This window comes from Polypterus senegalus, chromosome 6, assembly GCF_016835505.1.
Source record: "Polypterus senegalus isolate Bchr_013 chromosome 6, ASM1683550v1, whole genome shotgun sequence".
Classification (NCBI taxonomy): domain Eukaryota; kingdom Metazoa; phylum Chordata; class Cladistia; order Polypteriformes; family Polypteridae; genus Polypterus; species Polypterus senegalus.
This window is the reverse complement of record NC_053159.1, coordinates 177,430,903-177,454,276: the sequence shown is the minus strand read 5'-3', so window position 1 is coordinate 177,454,276 and position 23,374 is coordinate 177,430,903. Positions and strand designations below refer to the sequence as shown.

The following is a 23,374-nucleotide window of genomic DNA, read 5'->3' as shown; positions in this document are numbered from 1 at the left end:
CTTGTTAAAGGGCACCATAAAAGTAAAGCTTATTTTCCTTGCTGAAGGGCACTATATAAAATAAAGACAGAAACAGGGATCGCGGTTTTTAAACAAAGAACGCAGCACTGCGACAGACTCGGAACTGTTAACGCGTGAAGCCATTTGTTCAGCGCTGTGGTCTTCTCTAACTCTGGGCACCTCGATACGTCCCTCGACTTCTTGTTTTGATTCGAGGCACCTGTCCAACATCGCAGGATGTCGAAGCCTATCCGGGGGTAGCATTGGTAGTAAACACTGACTTTGCAGGGCACCCACGGGCACAGCCACCCGCTTTCCAAGCCAGTGTGGAGAAGCGCACGCGTACACGGGGGGAACACGTCCGCTGGAAATGGAAAGTCAGCAAACCCGGCAGGTCTGAGGAGTCAACGCTACCTGCCAAGCAGCACTTTCATATTTTGGTGTCTTTAAAAATTATGCTGCGGTGCTTACGCACGCATTACCGGAGGGTTCTCTTAAAAAGAGAAAAAAAAAGAAAAGAAAAATAAAAAAAAATCCCGAAAAGACGACCCCGTAAACAGAAGAGCGGCTACCACACACGCACTCCGCTTTGTGCGCCTCTGCCTCCCCGACTGACTCCCTGCGTCATGGATTTCCAGAGGATTTTTTCCGCGGCAGCAGCTTGTTTTGCATTACACTGTCGTTAAAACAAGTATTTTCAATGGCACTCAGGTAGCTTCAGGTAGGTATGCATCGTCAATAAGCACCGGCATAATTCCGTGGTTTTAAATTGCTGTTTTCCTCACCTGCCAGATTCAGAAGACTGGCGCCAAAGAATGATTACACCGTCTGTCTCGAGCATCGCGCCGCAAAAACCAACGGAGACTGGCAGCGCCGCCGGGTGGCGCCATAATCCAAATGTAGGCGGCCAAATGAGGGACCATGATGCAAGTCAGAAAGCATCCCCTCTTAGGATGCGAATAAATAAAGTTGTTAATGTTCATTTGTTACGTAAAATCAATAGATAGGCTAAGATGAGACGATCGCTGTCTTATTTCGAAAAACAGACCTTTACAACCCAGTTGTTTATCTTGATGAATTGTTTACCTTAATTTCCTGACTGGGAATGGCAAGTCGGCAGCCGTTCCCAAGACTGTTTAGCCCAACGGGAAAAGCTTGGACGGCACTTACTGGTGCCGAGCGAACAAAAGTCCGCAGATCAGGTCCGGATGGTGGGAGGAAAGAGGGCGGTGAATGGACTGGAACGCGTCTGATTTAAGCAAACTGGGACAACTAAACAACTGCGCCATTCTAATATAACAAACTTTCACAAAGGCCTAAAATAACAGCTGTGACACAGATAAAGAAAAAGAGCTCGAGAACAATAAGAAATCAGCCGAAAGGCTCATCAGTCGGGAATAAAAAAATAAATAAAAAAAAAAACACGGACATCTTCAGTCATTACCGTCTCTTCGGCGTATATTATCACTCCTCCGCTCCGCCTTTTCGTGCACGTCTTACAGAAGGATAATGATAACACCTCGTAAGAATATTAAAATAGAAATGAGACAGGAACTCATTGCAGATTCTGCCTTTTTCATCTCGTGAAAGCGCCTTTAATCCTTTGTTGAATGTGTATACACTGAAAAGCAGAATCTTTAAAACTGATATTTCATTCCGCTCATTCATGCATCCATTCAGCATTTTGGAGATAAACGGTTTTACGTGGCGCACGTTAACGAAGTCAGATTTGAGAGAGCGTCGGAAAACGGGCATGCAGGGATCGGACTGGGCACAGACTTGTATTTGAAACAACACGCTTTGGAGGATGTTAATATTATGGATTAGAAATTAAAAAAAAAAACAAAAAAAAAAACTAAAATATGTGAAACAGAGGAAAATCGGGGCGCAAAAGTGTTTTCTCGACCCTGTTGCCGCAATAGGCTCCAGAATTGTGCGTATCAGTGTGTGTGTGTGAGAGAGAGAGAGAGACAATGGTCGCCCCATCTAGAATTCTAGGATCTTGCCTGGCGCCCGATGTTTGTTGGGTTAGGCCCCACCTGCTTCACGACCCAGCCCTGAAATAAGAGGGTTAGCAAGATGGATGGATGAATGGATGTCCGATAGGTCCTGCCCCCCTAGGACTCTGAATTGGATTAAGTGGGTTTTTAGAGTACTATGTGGTGTTTTGAATACTGTATAGGGAGTTGTATTCCATTGAGGCGAAATCAAGTGGAAACCTTAAATAACTGGATGTGGATCAAGTCAGGCTTTAGTCGGGCTGTGTCCCCACGTAATAAATCGAGAAAAATTGGAATTTGGGGATTTTGCTCCTATTATTTGAGATGCCCTCCTTACCATTGCTATCTGGTATCGGTGCTGATCTGGATGAAAAATTGGGACAATTTCGCCGTTAACTAACAAAAGGAGCGCTAGTTTGGCAAACTTCTTATGTTATATTAAACAAAAAAAACCTTTCTAATGTCTTTAAGGGTGTAAGACGTCATTCACAAATCAATTCAATAATACGTGGACACCGAGGTCTTCTTATTAGTTCTGTGTAAGCCTATATGTTTATATGCAGTATATATTTATATATATAAAGTACACGTGCATTTGTCTATGTTTGTGCTTGTGAAGGTATATGCAAGAATATATCTATGCATGTTGATGAATGTTCTGTTATAAATACACACACATATATATATAGGTACTGGCGCTGTGTTCCTGCCTTGCACTTGATGATTGCTACTATAGCCTCCAACTTCCCGCAACCCTCTTCCCGATTACAGGGTAAAAAAAAATGGATGGAAGGATGATATACCAGTACTGCTGTGATTTACAACATTAAATAGATAAAATACGAATTGCCCAGGAAACAAAGTGGGTTATACTCAAAGTAGCTAACAACAAAATTGCACTGTTTATCAACACTCAGTAACAATTAATTCTAAACACTGGCTTTAGAAAAAAAGAAAAGAGCATAAGATTCAGAAACAGCACAATAGAAAGTGCTTGTTTATAAGGTATGTATATGCGTAGAATAAAAATAAAACTTTAAATTTCAAAGAAAATAAACACGACGTTTAGATTTCTGATGTGACGTTTTATTATTCGTGTATTATTCATGTTATCTATCTATCTATCTATCTATCTATCTATCTATCTATCTATCTATCTATCTTCGATCTTCTTAGATAGATAGATAGATAGATAGATAGATAGATAGATAGATAGATAGATAGATAGATAGATAGATAGATATAACTTAATTCCACGCCAATGGCCTTCACCATATATATATTTTTTTAATTTATTCTTTTCATTGTGCACATATATGATTATAATCTGGAAAGATGTCATTGTATGCACCGTAATGTATATGTCCATAAATCGGGGGAAACGTGACTTAATTCCCAGTTTACTATGGACAGTAAAAGTTATAAATCGGACTTTTTTTTGTTTGTTTGTTTGTCTTTTCTGTATGTGGAATGTGTACGCGGCCGCGTGCGCGCTCGTAACGGAGCTCCTCGTGGCGCGGATGCCCGTCCTGAAAAGTCTGCTTTCGCGGAACTCTCATTGGCTGCCGCGGTCTGACGAGGGCGAGTGCTCACGTGACACTGGATAAATGCCCACCCGCCGGCGTCTTTGGCAGCAGACAATCAAAGATCCCGGTAGAGGCGCGACTTGGTCGTGTTGTGTTGCCTATTTTTTTTCTCTCCCCTCACAGAAACTCAGAGACGCAAGGATGTTATTAGAGCCCTGTCTAAAAGTGTGCTAATTCCACGCAGGGTGTTGTCCTCCTGCTTTTCTTCACACTGTTGTCTCATTTGAGGTTGATACTGAAGTAGACGTCTCGGGGTATTTTGCCTATTCTTTTTTTTTTTTTTCTTTTACTTTTTCTAAGTTTCTTTATGTAATACGATGACTGGAGTTTTTGACAGCTTAGCCACCGATATGCACGCGAACCAGATTACCTCGAATAATTACCACGGCGTGCACAAGTCGCAGGAGTCGCCCACTTTACCGGTGTCCACTGCCACGGACAGTAGCTACTACACGAACCAGCAGCCGGGCCACTGCGGAGGCTCGCCTTATGGACAGCTCAGTACCTACCAGTTCCACACCAACGCAATGAACAGCGTACCTTACAGCTCCAAGTCCTACGATCTCGGCTACAGCGGCTCTTACAGCTCCTACGGGCCGTACCCGTCCAGCTCTTCTCCAGCCCATACGGACGCAGGTAAGAGAAGCGACTGTCTGCACGTCTTAAGATACGCGGGGGACTCATTACGTATGGTGTCTCGGGGCCACCTGGCACGATAAGTTAGCAGCCTGTGCCGTAAATGTACCAGAAGGTTGTGCTGCAAAACTCACTTTCATGTTTAATGCTGGAAAGTCATATCCCAGTGAGCGCGAAATATTCGGATAATTGGAAATGTTATCGGCGTTAAGGCCTTTTTTATTGTACCCTTTCAAAATGTAGAGTCTTTATTGCTAATTACTCCGGGGAACGAGATGAAGAATTATCTTGTATTATTCAGTAGTGTGCAGGACTTCGTGCCCTATAAGCCAGTCGGCATCGCAGAGGGCACCGGTACACTCAGGTCACTCCGCTTACCCGCTGATGTTCTCATTTATGTGCCTTGCAGAAAAAGAGGACGGCGAGCCCGAAATTAGAATGGTTAACGGCAAGCCAAAGAAAGTAAGAAAACCCAGGACTATTTACTCGAGTTTTCAGCTGGCAGCGCTTCAACGACGATTTCAGAAGACGCAGTATTTGGCACTGCCGGAAAGAGCGGAGCTGGCCGCCTCACTTGGCCTCACTCAGACTCAGGTAAGCCTTGAAAAGACGCGTCGGTGGCGCTCGCTTCGTTCGCTTCATTCAGGGGTGGGATTCACTTCAAGAACCGATTTTAACGGTCCCTCAGACGTTATGGCGAGGTGGATGGTAGAGTACCAAGGGGGGCATTTAAAGATTTACCGAGGCTGTGATCCCGTCCAGGGATGGCACCGGTGCTCCACGGATAGACACACAACACTTGTGTATTTTTAATTCTTCGCATTAAAAAAAAGAGGCAATTATTGTAAATGTCGTGCAGTGGCGCTCCCTTAAACATAGCATTGTTTTTAACAAAAGTAAAATGTCCTGAATTTATTTTCAATTTATTTGGAATATTCTGTAGCAAACGACAAAAAAAACCCCATAAAGTATAATTTTTATGTTCTTACTAACTTGCTACATACAGGGCATCATTTCACACAAAGAAATTAACGGCATTTGGCCCAATATATGCAACAATAAGAATTCTGACTCATTAACCGTTAAACGGACCTCGGGATTTACGGCATGTCAAAGGTTTCCTCAGCTTCTGAGCACATTTTATACTCAGATTTTATTGTCAACGCACCAGACACTTTTTCGTTTTGTAACTCAATTTCGGGTTTGTGGGTACGGGTCAACCAAAGGGCAATGCCCTCTTACAAAATAAAGGTGCCATTGTGGAGCCATTCTTTGGTTCCCAGAAGAACAATCCACAGGAAAGATCCAGAAAGAACCCTTTTTTAAAAATTAAATACCAGTGGCTCTCAATTTTTGGGGGATTCTGAATAACACAGGCTAAGTTCAGGTTTTCTTGTTATATTGAAGAAGTTATATATTATATCGTGATATTCCACTCTAGACTCTTAAAATAAAAGTGTCAAAGTGGTTTGCTTCTCAGAAAAAAAAATCTCCTTGAAGGTTCCTTATTATTTAGACTTACAACGGCTTTCATAAATAACCACAAATTGATAATGACAGATTCGTGAAATATTAGTGGGTTACTGATTTTTCAAAGGACTCTTGTCAAGCATACAATCACACACATACGTTCAGGTTTCCTTTATATGCGGAGAACGCCATATTACATTAAATCTTCAAAAAAAGGGAGGGGGGGCAAAAGTAGTTATTAAAAGCGACGTCATAGGAGAACCATTTTTGTTACCTAAAAGAATCCATCCATCCATCCTTTATCCAACCCGCTATATCCTAACTACAGGGTCACGGGGGTCTGCCGGAGCCAATCCCAGCCAACACAGGGCGCAAGGCAGGAAACAAACCCCGGGCAGGGCGCCAGCCCACCGCAGGGTCCTAAAAGAATCATCCATGTGAAAGTTTAAAAAAAAGAACCTTTAATTTATTTAGATCTTTAACAAGCTCCATACAGTAAATAATAGCAAGATAGCGTGAAGTATTGGTGACTTCATACATACATATTACCACTCAAGGCTCAGTTTAGGTTATCCTGACCTGTTAGTATCCTGCCTACTACACTTTACAGGTTTCTCTTCTTTCCACATCCCCGCAACACGGGTAGATGAATGTTTTGTCCACATATTAGAAACATTTTCAAAGCTCAAAGAAACTTCACAGAGTAAAACATCTCTTAAATAATTGAACCGGTGTGGCATAGTGGTTAGTGTTTTGGACTTAAAAGGTTGTGGGTTCAAGTCCCACTACTGACACTGTGGGACAATGGGCAGGTCCCTTCATCTTCCTGTGCCCCATTTGGATTAACGAACAAAATGTAGCCAGTTGTATTTCAAATGCTGCAAGTCTCAATAATAATAATCCATTTTCGAGCAGTTAATTTCTAAGAGTGTGGCACACCCAGGCACGCACCTACACTCTGCGTTGGTTTAGAATCGGTACTTACCCTAACTGGACATTCTTCTTCTTCTTTCTTTTTTTTTTTTTGGGGGTGGGAAAGTAGACAAATACGGTGGAGAACGCTCAAACTACATAAGCCACACGGGATAACTGATGAACGGGCAAAATCTACCAGTGGCCATTGGGGATATGGAAGGGAAATAGAAGTGCTGGAGATGAGAAAACCCAGGTTGACATGGAAAGAGCGCGCAAGGTTCAGGCAGTCAGCGATCAAGTACGCCGGATTCGAAAGCACTAAACACTGCGCCACCGCGCCGCCCTCCACACAGAGAAAAATTAGAGAACCGGAGCCGCGCGCAGCAGCTGCATATAGAATTGTCCTGGTGAAAACAATGATTATAAATCCCGTTTTCTCTTTTTTCCCCTGTAGGTAAAAATCTGGTTTCAAAACCGACGGTCAAAGTTCAAGAAGCTTTGGAAAAGCGGGGAGATCCCACCGGAGCAGCACGCAGGACCCAGCGAGTCTCCGCCATGCAGCTCACCGCCGGCTGCCGTCACTTGGGACTTTCCTCAGAATCAAAGGATGAACAGTGTCAATTCGAGCTTGTCTCAGAACAGCAGCCCCCCAAACACAACCGCCCCTTCTTTCTTGGGAAACTATTCGTGGTACCCGTCCTCCAACACGTCCCCCCTGCAGCCGAACCCGCTGCTACAACACCATCACAATTCGGCGGTGAGCGCAGGAGCAATATTTTAATCAAGCTGCCCCCTTCTTTCGTTTCTACAGACTGGGGAAAAGTGCCGATGCATACGACCGACCGCCCGCCCGCAACAACCATTCCACCATCTGCTTCTTTTCTTTCAGTTTGTATTTTCATGATTTTTGGGTACATGTTTAAGACTGATGTGGCCACACTCTGCAGATTTGATCTGAAAGCGCCCAGCTCTGAAAGCTCTCCAATCCGCCTTCATGCTGCCAACATTTTTGAAAGTCTTTCAGCCTTTTGTTTTGCGTCTTGTCTCCCGGATTCCTCGCCCCGATGTGCGGCTAAAACTCTAAAAGGAAAATAGTATTTAAAAAAAAGAAGACATCCGAGGTCCAGACCGGCCACGTTGGGTTGAACCCTTTGTTGGGTTTATTCAAACAAAAAATAGAATTGGGAAAAGACGGAGTGTGGCGAGAATCTGAAGCGAGGCGCCTCCATTTTTTTTGTTAAGTTATTCAAGTCAATGCAGGAATTGCGAACAGCAAAAATCACCGATGTAGCAGATTTTTTTTTTCAAATTCTTTGTACTGAAATAGGTGCCTTTTAAAATGACCTCAATGTTTGACTATAAAATGGACTTTTTAAATGTAGATACACATGGTTGTTAATTAATTTTTATAAAATGTTATACGAGGTTACCATTTGAATCCTGTATACCGCCTAAAGGATTTTGGTTTGTACATAAAAGTCATCTGTGCAGATCTTCTGATTTTTTTTTTCTGTGTAAATTTGACGCATCTGAAGCTGTAGAAACGCTCTTTGTAACCCACGTTCTATTTTATAAAGTTGCGCCCTAGATGTGTTTGTTTCCTTTCAAGACATTTTGTTTTTTCCGTCATATGGACGGCTGAATAAAATTAAGCTACTGATCCCACCTACAGACTGACACCCCCCCCACCACCACACCCCACCCCTCCTCCATGTTCATGTAAGCAAAGTTTGTAAACAAAATGTATTTTTCCTTATTTATTATGGAAACGACATCTTTGCAGTGTTGCCTTTATGAAATGAAGAGATTATTTAAATAAAAATAATTGTTTTCAGTCCACTCCTTGTATTTGCTCTGAACGCGAATTTTTCTTTTACTGTGTAGCCGTTACTCGTTTGTCGCCTATATGCTTTACATATTTTTTTTTCTATTTGTGATTCGAGGTAAACATTGAATATTTTCTTTCCTGTAGGGGCGTACATCAATCAGCAAGAAATTCTTAGCTCTGTGACTGAACTCCGCCTCCAGAGAGCTGGCGCCAGATAAATTTATCCCATAAATATCCCCTGCTGACGAAACGCCCTGCAAGGGAGACGAACTGACACAAGACTTCTTTGACTTTTTTTTAACTAATGGGAGATAACTCTAGATCGGTCCCCAGATACATTTTAACACAAAGCTCTACGGCTTACTGAAAAAGCCGCATGGCGGCGCATCGGGTAAAAGCAACGGGCCCGGCGCGTTTGGATGCCGGTTCGAGTGCCTGCTTGTCACTGAGCTCACGCGGGGTTCCGCTCAGAATTTGAAGGCAGGATAGGACGTGTGTGTGTGTGTGTGGCATTCGCCAGGGCGAGAATTACTGCAATTTATCCTCGTGTTATCTGTATTTTTTATATAACGCTTTGAATGTCCTCTTCTGTTTTTATTGTAGCTGCATGTAAAATGCACTTTCACCTTTAAAACAAAGTGTTCTTCTCAAAATGTACGTGACCTGCCTAATACAGTTCCCGATACCATCATGTGCCACACGGCGCCTTAATTGCTTCTTTACGCTTTACCTTAGACATTCTTTTATTGCAGTCGCAGATATAATGCGCTTTTACATATATATATATATATATATATATATATATATATATATATATATATATATATATATATATATATATATATATATATATAACGCTTTACTATTCTTCAGACATGCTTTTAGTTCCATTTCAACATTTTTCGCCGTAATAATTAAACATGTATCCTCCAGTATATTAGATCTGCCTCCTGCAGCTGCGGCTCAAGTAATTTGTTATTTTGTTATATATATATATATATATATATATATATATATATATATATATATAGAGAGAGAGAGAGAGAGAGAGAGAGAGAGAGAGAGAGAGATAGATAGATAGATAGATAGATAGATAGATAGATAGATAGATAGATATGAAAGGCACTATACGATAGATAGATAGATAGATAGATAGATATCGCCTTGCAAATGAGTTTTTACTTTATAAATAGTATATTTGAAGAACGAGGCTTTGTTTTAAATGCAAAAGTACATTTCATCTCCGACATTACATTAAAAGCATGTCAACGGTAAAGAAGATGTTAAATATAAAAAAAAATGATAGTAGGTAGGTTAAGTACATTGAGAGAAGAGGCTTTGTTTTAAATGTAAAAACGCATTTCCTGTGCGACTACATTAAAAGCGTGTCTATCTATCTATCTATCTATCTATCTATCTATCTATCTATCTATCTATCTATCTATCTATCTATCTATCTATCTATCTATGTCTAGTATATAGTGCCTTTTATATCTATCTATCTCTCTTTCTGTGTGTGTGTATATATATATACTTTATAACTAATGATATGGCGGCAGCATACTTTTGGAGAAGGCGATGTGAAAGTGCATTTAATCTGCAACCAAACTAAAGTCACGTAAATGGTAAAATGAACATTCAAGACACTATAAATTTAATATATATGACAAATTACACGCGCAGAACCTGTAGGAAGTGGCAAAGGCAGATTGGGGGAGGACGCATTTCATCTGCGACTAAAATCAGAATATGTCTGCGGGAAAGAGGATTTTCAAGGCGCTATATATGCAGTATATAACCAGTTATACGAGCGGCCGGGATTCTCTCTTTTGTCTAGGCAGTCTTCTTCTTCTTCTTCTTTTTAGTTTTTTTTTTTAACAGAGCACATTTTTGTGGCTAGTTGACATGGGATGGAGTCGGGTGCTATTTTTACTGTTTATTTTGTGAAATCCCCGGTGACAGTTTTATTTTCTATTGCGCATTGTTGTTTTTTTAAATCAATACATTTATGAACACAAAAAAATGTACATGAGGGGGAACAGCAGTGGAGGGGATAACTACATTAGGAGAAAGGTGCATTATTTTAAATGTATAAACGTATGTTATCAGCGGCTAAAATCAAAGCATATCTACAGTAAGGAAGACATTCAAGGCGCTTTGGACATTACACATTTTATGAGGCAGGCAGGTCAAGTTTTGTGCATTTTTTTATATTTAAAATGCGTTTCAACTAACACCCTTCTCCCATGTATTTGACCTACCAGATGCAGTTTCCACACATATAATTTTAATGCAGAAGGGACTTGCTCAGGGTCAGACCTTGTCAGTAGCAGGAGTTGAACTCCTAAGACTTAAGCACAACGCAACACTGCTTGCCACTTTACTTTTTGACTCCGAAATGTGAACGAATGATGCTGCGACGTGCGATGGATTAGCTTCCCTTATAAAGATGCCCCCCGCTGCTTCTTACTGTATACTGGGCTGTGTGTATGTAAGGTAGCCCGACAGGCATCCCTGCCAGTGATGGCTTCGTGACTCTGTACTGGGTATTATGAATGCGCGTGATTTGCGCTGGGCTGGCACCTGCTAGAACGCGCATTTGGATTAGTCTCGTGTGCGCGCAGATACCGCTGGTAACGGAAATATCGTGATACGAGTGGCCGCGCCCGGTGCGGGTTCGTCTTGGATAGCTTCTGTCCTACCCCGTGCAAAAAGAGTTGCTTTTCATTATTTATTTATTTATTTATTTATTTATTTATTTATTTATTGATGTATGCATGCATGTACTTAAGTATGTATTATTTATTTATTTGGGTGCCACTTTTATCAAAGACAATTTACAATATTTGAGATATAATTGTTCACATTGTTGTTGTTGTTCCAACTGGAGCATAGGCAGGTGAAGTGCATGGCTCATGGTCACACCGTGTCAGTAGCTTTTTTGTGTCTGAATACGTTTGCTTGGGAATACATCGAGTATTCTTTACCGTGATGACCCCGGGCAGCATCAAGAAAACGATCTCATCTTTATTAAATGGTGGTTGTGATAGCAGAAGTCAACCGTTTATTGTTGTCACGTGGAAATAAAAGCGGAACGTCTTTTCATTCTTTACAACGATAAACAATACAGTTAAGAATGAGTGAGCAAAATTTGCATACATTTTAATATCAAACAGGTCTAGTTAGCATTTTGGGTGGCACAGCGGTTAGCAGTCCCGCGCCTTGTCCGTGCGGTGTTTGTCACGTGTCCTTTCTGGTTTTTTGCCCCCCAAACAATAAATTTGACAAACGAGAGGACACCATTCTGTTCATTAGGCTCGTTTGTTTACCTACTTGTGTCTCATCCACATGCCAGAAAATGTTCGAATTGGGTTAATTGTCGAATTCACGATCCAAGTTGCCCCTTTGGTGGACCTTGAAATGAACTGAATATCCATCAACGGGCTGTTCCTGTCTTGCTGTTGGGATCAGACAACCTGTCCGCATTGGATTAAACGTCGCAGGACTTCACCTTAGTTCGGTTCCAGGATGGCTGAGCGCTTTTTACCCAAAGCTCACTTGACCTTCACCTGCCATTCTAAAGATCTGATCGCCGTGCAAAGGGTTGATGTCCAATCTAAAGATTGGGGACTCTCACCCGGACAGTTAAACTAAGAATGTAAACGTGTAAACGTCCACAGAGTGGCGTCCACTCCAGGATTTGTGTCCGGATTGCGCTGCCATTTTACTGTTACGTACGAGCGTTATGGCTTGGCGTCCCGTCCTGGTTTCTTTAGTTTCTGTAATGATGGACCGCACGCTTCTTGTCACCTCTGCTGTTGTGTGTTAACGCGTTCGGAATGTTGCGTGGGCGGACTGCGGACGGACTCGAGCGCCTTCTATCATTTAAAGAAGCGTCGTATTTGTAAAACACCGAAGATCCGCACGTTCGTCCGCTTATCTGAGTAGAGAGGTGTCTACAAACAAACCTGAGGGGAAAATACACATTGAGAATGTTACCTGCTCTTGACCTGCCTACTCAAGTAACTTGTTTTATATAGCGCCTTGAACCCTCTTCTTTACCGTAGAAATGCCTTTATTTAGTCGCAGGTGAAATGCGCTTTCACATTTGAAATATGGCGCCCTGCTCCAGGTATTTCACCTACCTACTGCAGTTGTCCCTTAATTTATTTATTTATTTTGTGGTCAAATATATATCGAATATAAATAATCACAATGACCAATAACATAAAAAAAACAATAATCACCAGGGGAGCTCATAAAAAAAACAATAATGACTGCAATAACTTATCCAATTCCCCCCGCAATCACCCACAGAAATGTACCTTGTAAAAAAGATATAAATAAGTAAATAGTAAAAAAAAAAATAAAAATAGTCTCTCAGATTATTAGAGCCTTGAATATTTATCTGTACCGCATATGCTTTGATTTTAGTAGCAGTTAAATTGCGTTTTTACATTTAAAACAAAGCCCCCTCTCTCCCAATATACTTGACATACCTCCTTGTAGTTCCCCCTCATATCATTTGTTATATGTATGGCGCCTTGAGTGTCTTCAATTCAAGCAAACATGCTTTGAATTGAGTCGTTTTTACATTATAGCGCCTTGAAACCTTTACCATGTGATTTTATCTCAGATACAGCGATCTGTCCCCAGTCGACCTGACCTATACTTCTTCTTCTTCTCTCTCTCTCTCTCTCTCTCTCTCTCTCTCTCTCTCTCTCTCTCTCTCTCTCTCTCTCTCTCTCTCTCTCTCTCTCTCTCTATATATATATATATATATATATATATATATATATATATATATATATATATATATTCAGTCATTCATTCCCCAACCCGCTATATCCTAACATTGGGTCACCGGGGTGTGCTGGAGCCAATCCTAGCCAACACAGGACGCAAGGCAGGAACACACAGGGCGCCAGCTCACCGCAGTATATATATATATATATATATATATGTGTATATGTGTGTGTGTGTGTGTGAAAGGCACTATATGATAGATAGATAGATAGATAGATAGATAGATAGATAGATAGATAGATAGATAGATAGATAGATAGATAGATAGATAGATAGATAGGTAGATATCGACTTGAATGTTTTTTTCTGCAGTTTAGCTTTGATTTTAGTTGCAGATGAAATGCATTTTCACATTTAATAGTGCAGTGCAGTGCAGTCAGTTATCTCTAAAGTAATTTGTTAAATATATATAACGCATTGAATGTCGTTTTAAACGCAGATATGATTTTATCTGAATTGCAGATTAAATGCATTTTCCATTTAAAATAAATAGCCTTCCCACAATGTATCTGTTCTACCTACAGAAATCATGGAATCTGTTATATATAGCGCCTTCAATGTCTTCTTTTCCATTGACATGGTTTGATTTTATTCACTGATAAAGGGTGTTTTTACGTATCAGATAAGGCGATCTGTTCCTAGTGTACCTGACTCACTCCCTGCAGTTCCCTCTCTTGCAACTTGCTTTATATATATATATATCGCCCTGAATATGTTTTTACTGTAGACATGCTTTATTTTAACAGAAGATAAACCAACCTTCCCCAGACTACTCAATTTACTTTCTGTAGTTTCCTTTCAATTAACTTGCTAAATTTATATAGCGCCTTTGCGTGTCCTTTTTTTAACTGTAGACGTGCATTTATTTGAATTGCCAATGAAATGCGTTTTCATAGCATTTCAAATACAGCGCACTGACCCCAGGGAACCTGACCTACTCCCTGCAGTTCCCAGTCCTGCAACCTCTTATCTGTATAGCGCCATGCATGTCTCCTTTACCGTACACACGTTTCGATTGTAGCCGCAGATGAAATGCGTTTTCACGTTAAAAAAAAACATCTTCCTCAATCTACTTACCCCACTTCCTGTAATATCCCCTCATGTAATTTGTTATGTATATATATAGCGCGTCTAGATTTTTTATTTGAAATGCAGATGAAATGCGATTTCACGTTTAAAATAAAGAAGCCCCCCTCATCTTGCCCAAGTTGTTCATGCTTTTAATATTAGCAGAAGGTGAAAGCTAATTTTCTATAAGATAGTAGTATGCAAAGGAAAAAACAAATCAGGAGTTCTAATCCGCCTCATAAAAATAGAAAAAAAAGAAAGAAAGAAAAAAAAGCCCTCCTCTGGTTTTGGTTGGGTCGGGTCTGGAGGATCTGATGTAGACAGGATGATTAACAGGCCCACGACCAAGCGCCTGGGGCAGCGCATTTGAAGGCACGCAACACGCCCTGGCATGTGAGCGCCGAGCGAGGGCTGTTTGGCTGGCTTGAGCCTCGCAGACACTGTGGAGTCAGCGCGCCTCTCCCCAGACTTTTTATTAACTCGACTGAGCCAAAGAAGCGAAAGCAGGCCGCCTCGAAAAACGCCTGCAGCGAGCCCGGCTTGGAAACGCGTCTCTGCACTTCCAAGTCACACAAACAGCTCACAAGGGCCTTCACATGAGCCCCCCGAACAGAAGAGATCTCTGCGCCGATGAACGTCTCGGCTGTTTGTTCCAAAATGTGCAAGTAAAAAAAAAAAAGCTTACGCCGTAAAAAAACCCTCTCGGGAATTCCGCCCGGGGCGCCAAGCTGTGTGGTTTTATATAGCGCATTTCACCTCGTGGCGGCGGGGCAGAAGGGCATCTTGTGGCAAAGGCAGATATGATGGATAAAAGAAACGCATTGTCGCCACGACTGCAGCCCTCGTCATCGCTTGGTAATGGGTGTTGGTAATGTCGCCCTACCTTAACGCTTCCATGTTCGAGTTGCCATTATACCAAGTTAACTATTTTAATTTTTTTTTTTTTACAAAATCACAAAGTAGTACCTCTCACCTTCAATTCAACTAATGAATATGAATCGATATAGCGGGTTGGATAATGGATGGATGGAATATGAATGGAGTGATGCGCCTCAGAGTCCATCTGTCGGACACTCCGCAGAGTCCGCTTTTCCAACTACAAATTCACAAGGAGCTGAGGTGTGCAGGTAAGATTTACTGGACTATACAGTACAGCATGTTTCATATCCATCTCACTTCATTTTATGAGTGTAGTGGTTGTAGTGATGGAGGCTATGTGTTCAAATCCCACGACTGACACCACACTCCTAAACATAAAGGCTCCATAGTGGCTCTTCTCAGCACTGTTACAGAGGAACCATTCTAGGTTCCCAAAAGACCCAGAAGGTTCCAGAAAGAGTCTTTATTTTTTTATATCCATAACAGCCTGCACACACTAAACAATCACAAACAGACGGTAACAGATTTGTGAAATACCAAAGGGTCCTGAGTTAGTGACCTACCATATATTAAAGATTTTGTTTTCCACATATCAGGACGTTTTTCAAAGCACAAAGGAGAAACTTCATATGCAGAGAACCCTTCCCAGAATGAAATGGTCATTAGTGAAGCAATGGCTCCATGAGGAAACCACACAGCCCAGTTAAAGAAAACCTTATAGCAGCGTTTCTCAACCTTTATGTATTTGCTACCCGAGCTTTCATAACAGTTTTAATCGTGCCCCGCTAACATTTTTTTGAAAGGAGCCCACTAATACCAATTTGTTCTTTTTTAATTAATGATATATCATAGATGCATATTTTATTATATCTACTTAACTTTTAACAACATTTATCTAACTCTATATTTATTTTTCTAATATCAGAATGTAGTCTAAGTTAATTTGTTTTGGTTTCAATAGATTTATTTTTTATATTTTCGATTCTGGTTTTCTTTTTTTCACATCTTCGCGCCCCCCTAGGGGGCCCACCCCACAGTTTGAGAACCACTGCCTTATAGTGCCATTAGAGAACTAAGAGTGTGCGTGACCCTGAGCAAGTCACTTCACCGGCCTGCGCTCCAACTGGAAAAACAAAAAGACGTGCAATCCATTGTGTCTCAAATGTGGTAAGCTGCCTTGGATAGAATTGTCAGCTAAAAAACGTAAAATGAAGTAACATGGGAAGAACATGCAGACTCCTCATGGAAGGCGACCAGGTAGCGTATACACTCATAAAAACATTGATGCTTTAGTGGGCTGTGTGACTTCTCCCTGAACCTTTGCTTAACAATTTAATGAAGGGTCCTTTCTATAATAAATTATTTTGTTGGGCTTTGAAATGTCACTCAGTCGTTGTCCAACCCGCTATATCTTGACACAGGGTCACAGGGGGGTCTGCAGGAGCCAATCCCAGCCAACACAGGGCACAGGGCAGGAACAAATCCCATGCAGGGCGCCAGCCCACCACAGGGCACACACACCCACACACCAAGCACACACTAGGGACAATTTAGGATCGCCAATGCACCTAACCTGCATGTCTTTGGACTGCGGGAGGAAACCAACGCAGACACGGGAAGAACATGCAAACTCCATACAGGGAGGACCCGGGAAGTGAACTCAGGTCTCTTTAATGTGAGGCAGCAGCGCTATCACTGTGTCACCATGCTGCCCATCTTTGAAATGGTCCCTGCTATATACGATGTGGAGGAAACAGAAATCTTTAAAGTATAGTAGGCAGGATACTAACAAATCAAGAAAACTAGGACTGCGATTGTGCGGAGCTAGAGTCCTTTTAAAATTAGGAACCCGTTGATATTTCATAAATCTATTATAAGATTTATGGAACCCATTATGGAGCTAAATAAATGAAAGTGTTATTTTTCAGCCAGGGTTCTGCCCTGTGGCTGGAGTTCAAATATCGTTGTTTATTTCTATTATCTTCTTTGTTTCATGTTAACATTGTAGATTATATTTTTTATGTGCTATGTGCTTTGTGGGTGGTCCCCCAAGGTGTGGGGCGGGGGCACCTGCCCATTACCACCAAGGAAATGCCCTCAGCCCTATAAAAGCAGAAGGAAACAACACAGTCCATTGCGGTTCATTGAATGCTCTGCCATTGGTGAGTTTTGTAAATTGTGTTTTTGTTAATTTACTGGATTTTTGGCCTTATGGTGTAGTTTTGAATTTGTGTTCTTGATTCATGTTGTGGTGCTTGCATTATATCCCCCTGCTTTTATTTGTTAATAAGTCTTGTATTTATAAAGATTCTATGTTTCCTCTTTTTTGCATTTAGCTAGTGTTTGATTTTTTTTTTCCCCTGTAGTCTCCATTTTTGTGACTATTGTGCTCAGGACCCCCAAAATTCATAACAAATACTTCTTTCTGGAACCTTCTTGTGGATGGTTCCCCTGTGGCATCCCTCATAAGAACCACTGTGGCTCCTTTATTTGGAAGAGTGCAAGAGAATTTCAAGATATAGAGAATTCTCAAACTCTCTTATTGTGTTGGGGCACAAGGTTGGTGTTGATCCAAGATGGGGTACAAAATTACCACAGAGCCCACTCACGCACAGCCACACTTGAATAAGAAAAAAACAGAGTGCCTGATGAAACAGACAGACACCCGGACATTGGAAGAACACTGAAACTCCTCAGAGAAAGAAACAAGGTGGCATACAATGTAAAAGATAATGGCTCTGAAATGGCATTGTACTGGGCAATGTTACTCTGAAGAACCATTGGCACCTTTGTTTTTAAGAGTGCTGATGTGAATATAATATAATATAATATAATATAATATAATATAATATAATATAATATAATATATAATTCTCAAACCTGCTTAATGGGTTTGGATCCAGGATACATTCTTAAAAATACTGGTTCTTTATTAGCATTTTACTGGTTAACGTTACTGTGAAGAACCATTTGCACCTTTGTTTTTAATATAATATAATATAATATAATATAATATAATATAATATAATATAATATAATATAATATAATATATAATTCTCAAACCTGCTTAATGGGTTGGGATCCAGGATACATTCTTAAAAATACTGGTTCTTTATTGGCATTTTACTGGTTAATGTTACTGTGAAGAACCATTTGCACCTTTGTTTTAATATAATATAATATAATATAATATAATATAATATAATATAATATAAGTCCTGCGGTGGGTTGGCACCCTGCCCAGGATTGGTTCCTGCCTTGTGCCCTGTGTTGGCTGGGATTGGCTCCAGCAGATCCCCGTGACCCTGTGTTCGGATTCAGCGGGTTAGAAAATGGATGGATGGATAATATAATATAATATAATATAATATAATATAATATAATATAACATCCTAAAACCCGCTTAATGGGTTGGGGTGCAGGGTACACTCTTAAAAATATTGATTCTTTAATGGCATTTTACTGGGTGGTGTGGTTCCTTGCAGAACGTTTACTTGATAAAGTATTATTTTATTCTATGAAGGGTTCTCTGCACATCAGATTGTTTTTTTTTGTTTTTTTTATTATTGGCTTTAAAGGGTTCCAAATATTTGGACAAAAGTGAAATCTTTAGAGTATAGTAGGCAGGATGCCGACTGAACAAGAAACCCTGAACTGAGCCTGTGTGACTGTACCCTATGTAGCAGGAGTCCTGTTAAAATCAGGAAGCTGTTGGTATTTCTCAAGTCTGTTATGATCAATTCATGGCTTTTTTGGGGTCTGTTACAGTTGTAAGTAAATTAAAAGGTTCTTTTTGGGACCTTCATTTTCATGCAGATAGCTCTTTTGGGAGCCAAGAATGGTTCTCATGTGGCATTACTCTCAAGAACCACTCTGGCACCTTTACTTTTAAAAGTGTATAAGAACCAGCCATGGATGGGGTGCCAGTCTACAGCAGGGCCCTCTCACATACTCCCACACTTAAATAATAAAAAAAAATGCCCCATGGAACAGGCAGTCGAACATGGGGAGAACTTGAAGACTCCACACAGAAAGTGACCAGGTGGCATGTGCCCTGAAAAAACAATGGCACTTCGCTGGGTAAACGCACTCTAAAGAAACATTTTGTCACATTAACTTTTCAAAAGTGTAAAAGCAGACCTGGATGGAGGTGCCAGTCTACAGCACGGCCCCCTCATGCACACCCACACTCAATGAAGGAGTTTATACCCGATGGAACACCCAGTCGAACACAGAGGGCACATGCAGACTGCTCACAGAAAGTGACCAGGTGGCATGTGTTGTGAAAAAACAATGGCACTTCACAGGGTAAAAGCGCTCTGAAGGATCACTTTGTCACCTTTATTTTATCATGATGTGACATTCTCCTGACATAACATAGGCTTTGGGGTATTGCTTAATAAGTAGGCTTTATTGAATTGTTATTTTTATTATGTAACAGAGCCCATCGTGATCGCATCTACACCGTTTTATCTACCCAGAATTGTAAATAAATAAATAAATAAAACTCCTTTCAAGTGAGCACCACAGAGTGAACTGTAATTAAAGTCATTAGTGACTGTCCTGGCAGCATGAAACGCAAGAAGAAGAAGAGGAGGAGAAGGTGGAAGAAGGAGAAGTACAAGAAGATTTATTACACTTTTTAAGCGCTAAAGCATATTAGCAGCGCAGCAATGGATAGTTCATTGATGGAACAAAACACATTCACACTCGCACCTTCATTTGTGATTTTTCTATCTAATTAATAATTAAGAGTGATAATAAATATCTTGCCGTGCGAAAGACCGCCGCTCCGCCCCACTTGTGTCGCATTCCAGGAAACATCGAATTAATCGGGTGTTATTAATGGCACGTTATTAAATTACTTTTAAGAAACTGCACTTATATTTTGCAAAACTCTGCATAATTTATTTAGTTTATTATTATTATCATCATCAATAATAATAATAATAATAATAATAATAATAATAATAATAATAATAATAATAATAATAACTGCCCCTGCCTTTTTCTATCTTTCTCCCGTGACAGATTACCGCGAGGGCTTCTCGGCTCTAAATGTCACAATCCATGTGTTTCAAACAAGTGTCCCACTCTCTATAATTTGCGAAGGGAGTTTTCATTTGCCATTACTGAGCTTTTTGATCGTCGCTCGGTGCTCGTGGACGGAGGCTTCAGAGCTCATTACAAATTACAAAGTCCGCCATCACCTCCAATGAGCTCGCCGGCGTAACGGCGCCCCTGACTCGAGCTCCCACTGCGACTCCACACACGCGCTTTCCGCGCTCGGATTTCTTTCTGTCACTGTAGTCGGGATGCCCAGCGACACGCAGTTCGATGGAGTTTCTTCTGTACATACTTGTTAAATGGCCTTACAGTTTTTTTTTTTTCATAAGGCCTTAAGGTTTTGATGGCTTCGGGTGTTTATGCAGCGCTCGTTTTTTTACTGGCACTTTATTGGGTTGTGTGGCTCCTCGTAGAACCTGCACTGCTTCAAGAAGCACCATTCCATTCTGTGAAGGGTTTGCTGTGTGTGAAGTTGGTTCTTTGCGCGCTGCAAATGTTCCTAATTTATGTACAAAACTGAAATATTTAATGTACAGACCATAAAAAATGTCACTGTGTGCAATAAGAGTCCTTTTACAATTTCGAACCCATTAGTATTTCACAAATCTTTTGTCTATTTATTGATCATGTTACGGATCTAAATTGAGGTTATTTCTGTATACCCTTCCTTTAGGTGGCTCTTTTGGAGACAAAAAAAAATTCCCTATTGCTTCACACACCTTAATTTTTAAGAGTGAGGATGAAAGGCGCTGTATAACATAAAAACCGCTAGTCACAGATGGCCACTCTCTGGACATTTTTACCATTTCATGTCCGAATGTGCTCAGATGTATTTTTGCGTTTACATTCCCTTTAATGGTCGCCCAATTCGGAGTCGCGGACATCGTCAGATGCAAAACCAAGAAAAAAAAAACTGTAGACGCGATGGGCGAGGCCGCTAAAACTGCGCCACCTTTTTTATAAGTTTAAAAATCCAATACAGTACGAGGGTCGTCGGGATACATAAACTAGTACCGGAGGACCAGTCGTAGACTCCGTTTGAGTGTCACGGATTATCACCCCAAAGTCTATGAGGCGTGACAGGACCGCAAAGTTAACTGAGATAGGTGCGTGCACAAGCCACAGATATTGAAGGCGCGTGCCCGAGGTTTCAGGCAGCAGTGCTAACCACTGCGCCACCCCGTCCCTTTCAAAGGATAGCAGTTTAGTTAATTTACAGTCAGTAAAGACCACCCAAAAAAGCGCACATGACTGTGTGCCTTGGAGTTACTCCCAGAATGGGCTCTTGCATTAGTTAACGGATCTGAATTAGCCAGGTCAGAGTGACTGTGCAATGAGGTGGTCTTCAGTCCCGTCCACGCTTGTTTCCACCGCAATGAATTAATCAAAGAAGCGAATATGGCAATGTGGGTGAGCCATACCCTGTGGCGCCGGATTTAGACTTGGTGATCTCCCGTCAGACTTGGGAGCCCCTTATTAAAATGTTACAGCAGAAGGTCTCACATAAGCACGACCTCGGGGTCCCAGCAAAAACAGCGAGGTGTTTCAAGAGAAAAATACACGTTATTTCCCAGATTTAAAACTACAGTTCGCATTAAAAGCCACATAAAATTAAAAACGTTCGATATATGTGAAAAGCACTATATAATAGAGAACTAAACAGAGAATAAATGTACATGAGTATTTTAATCAACAATTAAGTGATGAAAAAGTAGCGAGAGAGATGAAAATATATTATAATTAGACATATATGAAAGGCACTAAATAATTAATATAGTGTATAGTGTACAGTAAAATTCAACATACGATATGTCTCTTTCTAGTGCCATGATTAACGGGAATGGATCAAAAGATAGAAATAAAGGCACTATAAAGAATATGTATATAGAGAGGTGTGAAGTGATGCATAAAACAGAGAGATGCGAAAGGCACTGTATAATCGTACAGAGATATTTGACACGCATAGAGATTAATAGAAAAAGACTATATAAAGATATATACTGTACAGAGATGCGAAAGACACTATATAATCGGACAGAGATATTTGGCACGCATAGAGATTAATAGAAAAAGACTATATAAAGATATATACTGTACAGAGATGCGAAAGACACTATATAATCGTACAGAGATATTTGACACGCATAGAGATTAATAGAAAAAGACTATATAAAGATATATACTGTACAGGGATGCGAAAGGCACTATATAATTGACACGTACAGAGATATTTGGCACACATAGAGATTGATAGAAAAAGACTATAAAGATATATACTGTACATAGTGACACGATCGATCTTTTTTCACAGTAGTCGATAAGATTTTGGAACTCGAACCCTGGGGTTGCGGGTTGAAATCCTTCTACTGACATTGTGTGACCCTCAGCACGTCACTTCACCTTGTACTCCAATTTGGGAAAAACATGTAAGCAACTGCATCTCAGATGTTGTTAATCGTCTTGGATAAAGGCGTCGGCCTGCTAATAAGTAGGTAAACAGGTAGATATGGAAGGCACTATATAAATAGATCGACAGATTTGAAAGGCGTGCTAGTTTCACATCACTTCATACTGCACCTCTGTGAGGAGCCGAGCCCCCCGCCGCTCAGATCCACACGCCTGATTGCCCTTAAAGGTTAAACAGCCCCTCGTCCTGTTATTCGAGGCCCACAATGAGCGCCTACAGGACTTGCGCGCGCTCGCGGCTTGCCGAACATTTTCCTAACGGTGGAACAAAACTACTTTTTTTTCATCGTAGCTTTGTTTCAAGTTGTTAAAAATAACGTGTCAGCTACTGATGCTGAATCCCCAGGCCGCTTATTGGTAACAAGCTGACCGTAAACACCACCATTACGGAGTCGGACGGGGACGGGGACGGGGCGGCGACGGCCTGCAGGAGTTGGGCTGAGTCAGCGTGCATCTGCGAAAAAAAAGTTGGAAGCTCCGCAGAGCCCTCATGCCAAACAGACGCAGCTGAAAATACAACTCTGGTGTTGTGGTGAGGTGAGAAACGGGGACGACGTGTCTGCGCCATTTAGACACGTGCGGCTAGGGAAAGGAAAGAGGGCGCAGCAACTAAGAAAAACAAAAAGAAAATATTCACGCAGACAGAGAGATG

At 41.0% G+C, this 23,374-nt stretch overlaps 1 protein-coding gene across 1 annotated transcript; it reads left to right on the top strand.

Moving 5' to 3' along the window:
• Positions 1-3,635: 3,635 nt before the first annotated feature.
• dlx2a (distal-less homeobox 2a) lies at positions 3,636-8,455 on the top strand. The gene is made up of 3 exons (XM_039757630.1): positions 3,636-4,222; positions 4,632-4,816; positions 7,062-8,455. The coding sequence occupies exons 1-3, from the start codon at positions 3,904-3,906 to the stop codon at positions 7,386-7,388; spliced, it is 831 nt and encodes a 276-aa protein (XP_039613564.1). The 5' UTR covers positions 3,636-3,903; the 3' UTR covers positions 7,389-8,455.
• The last annotated feature ends 14,919 nt before the right edge of the window (positions 8,456-23,374 follow it).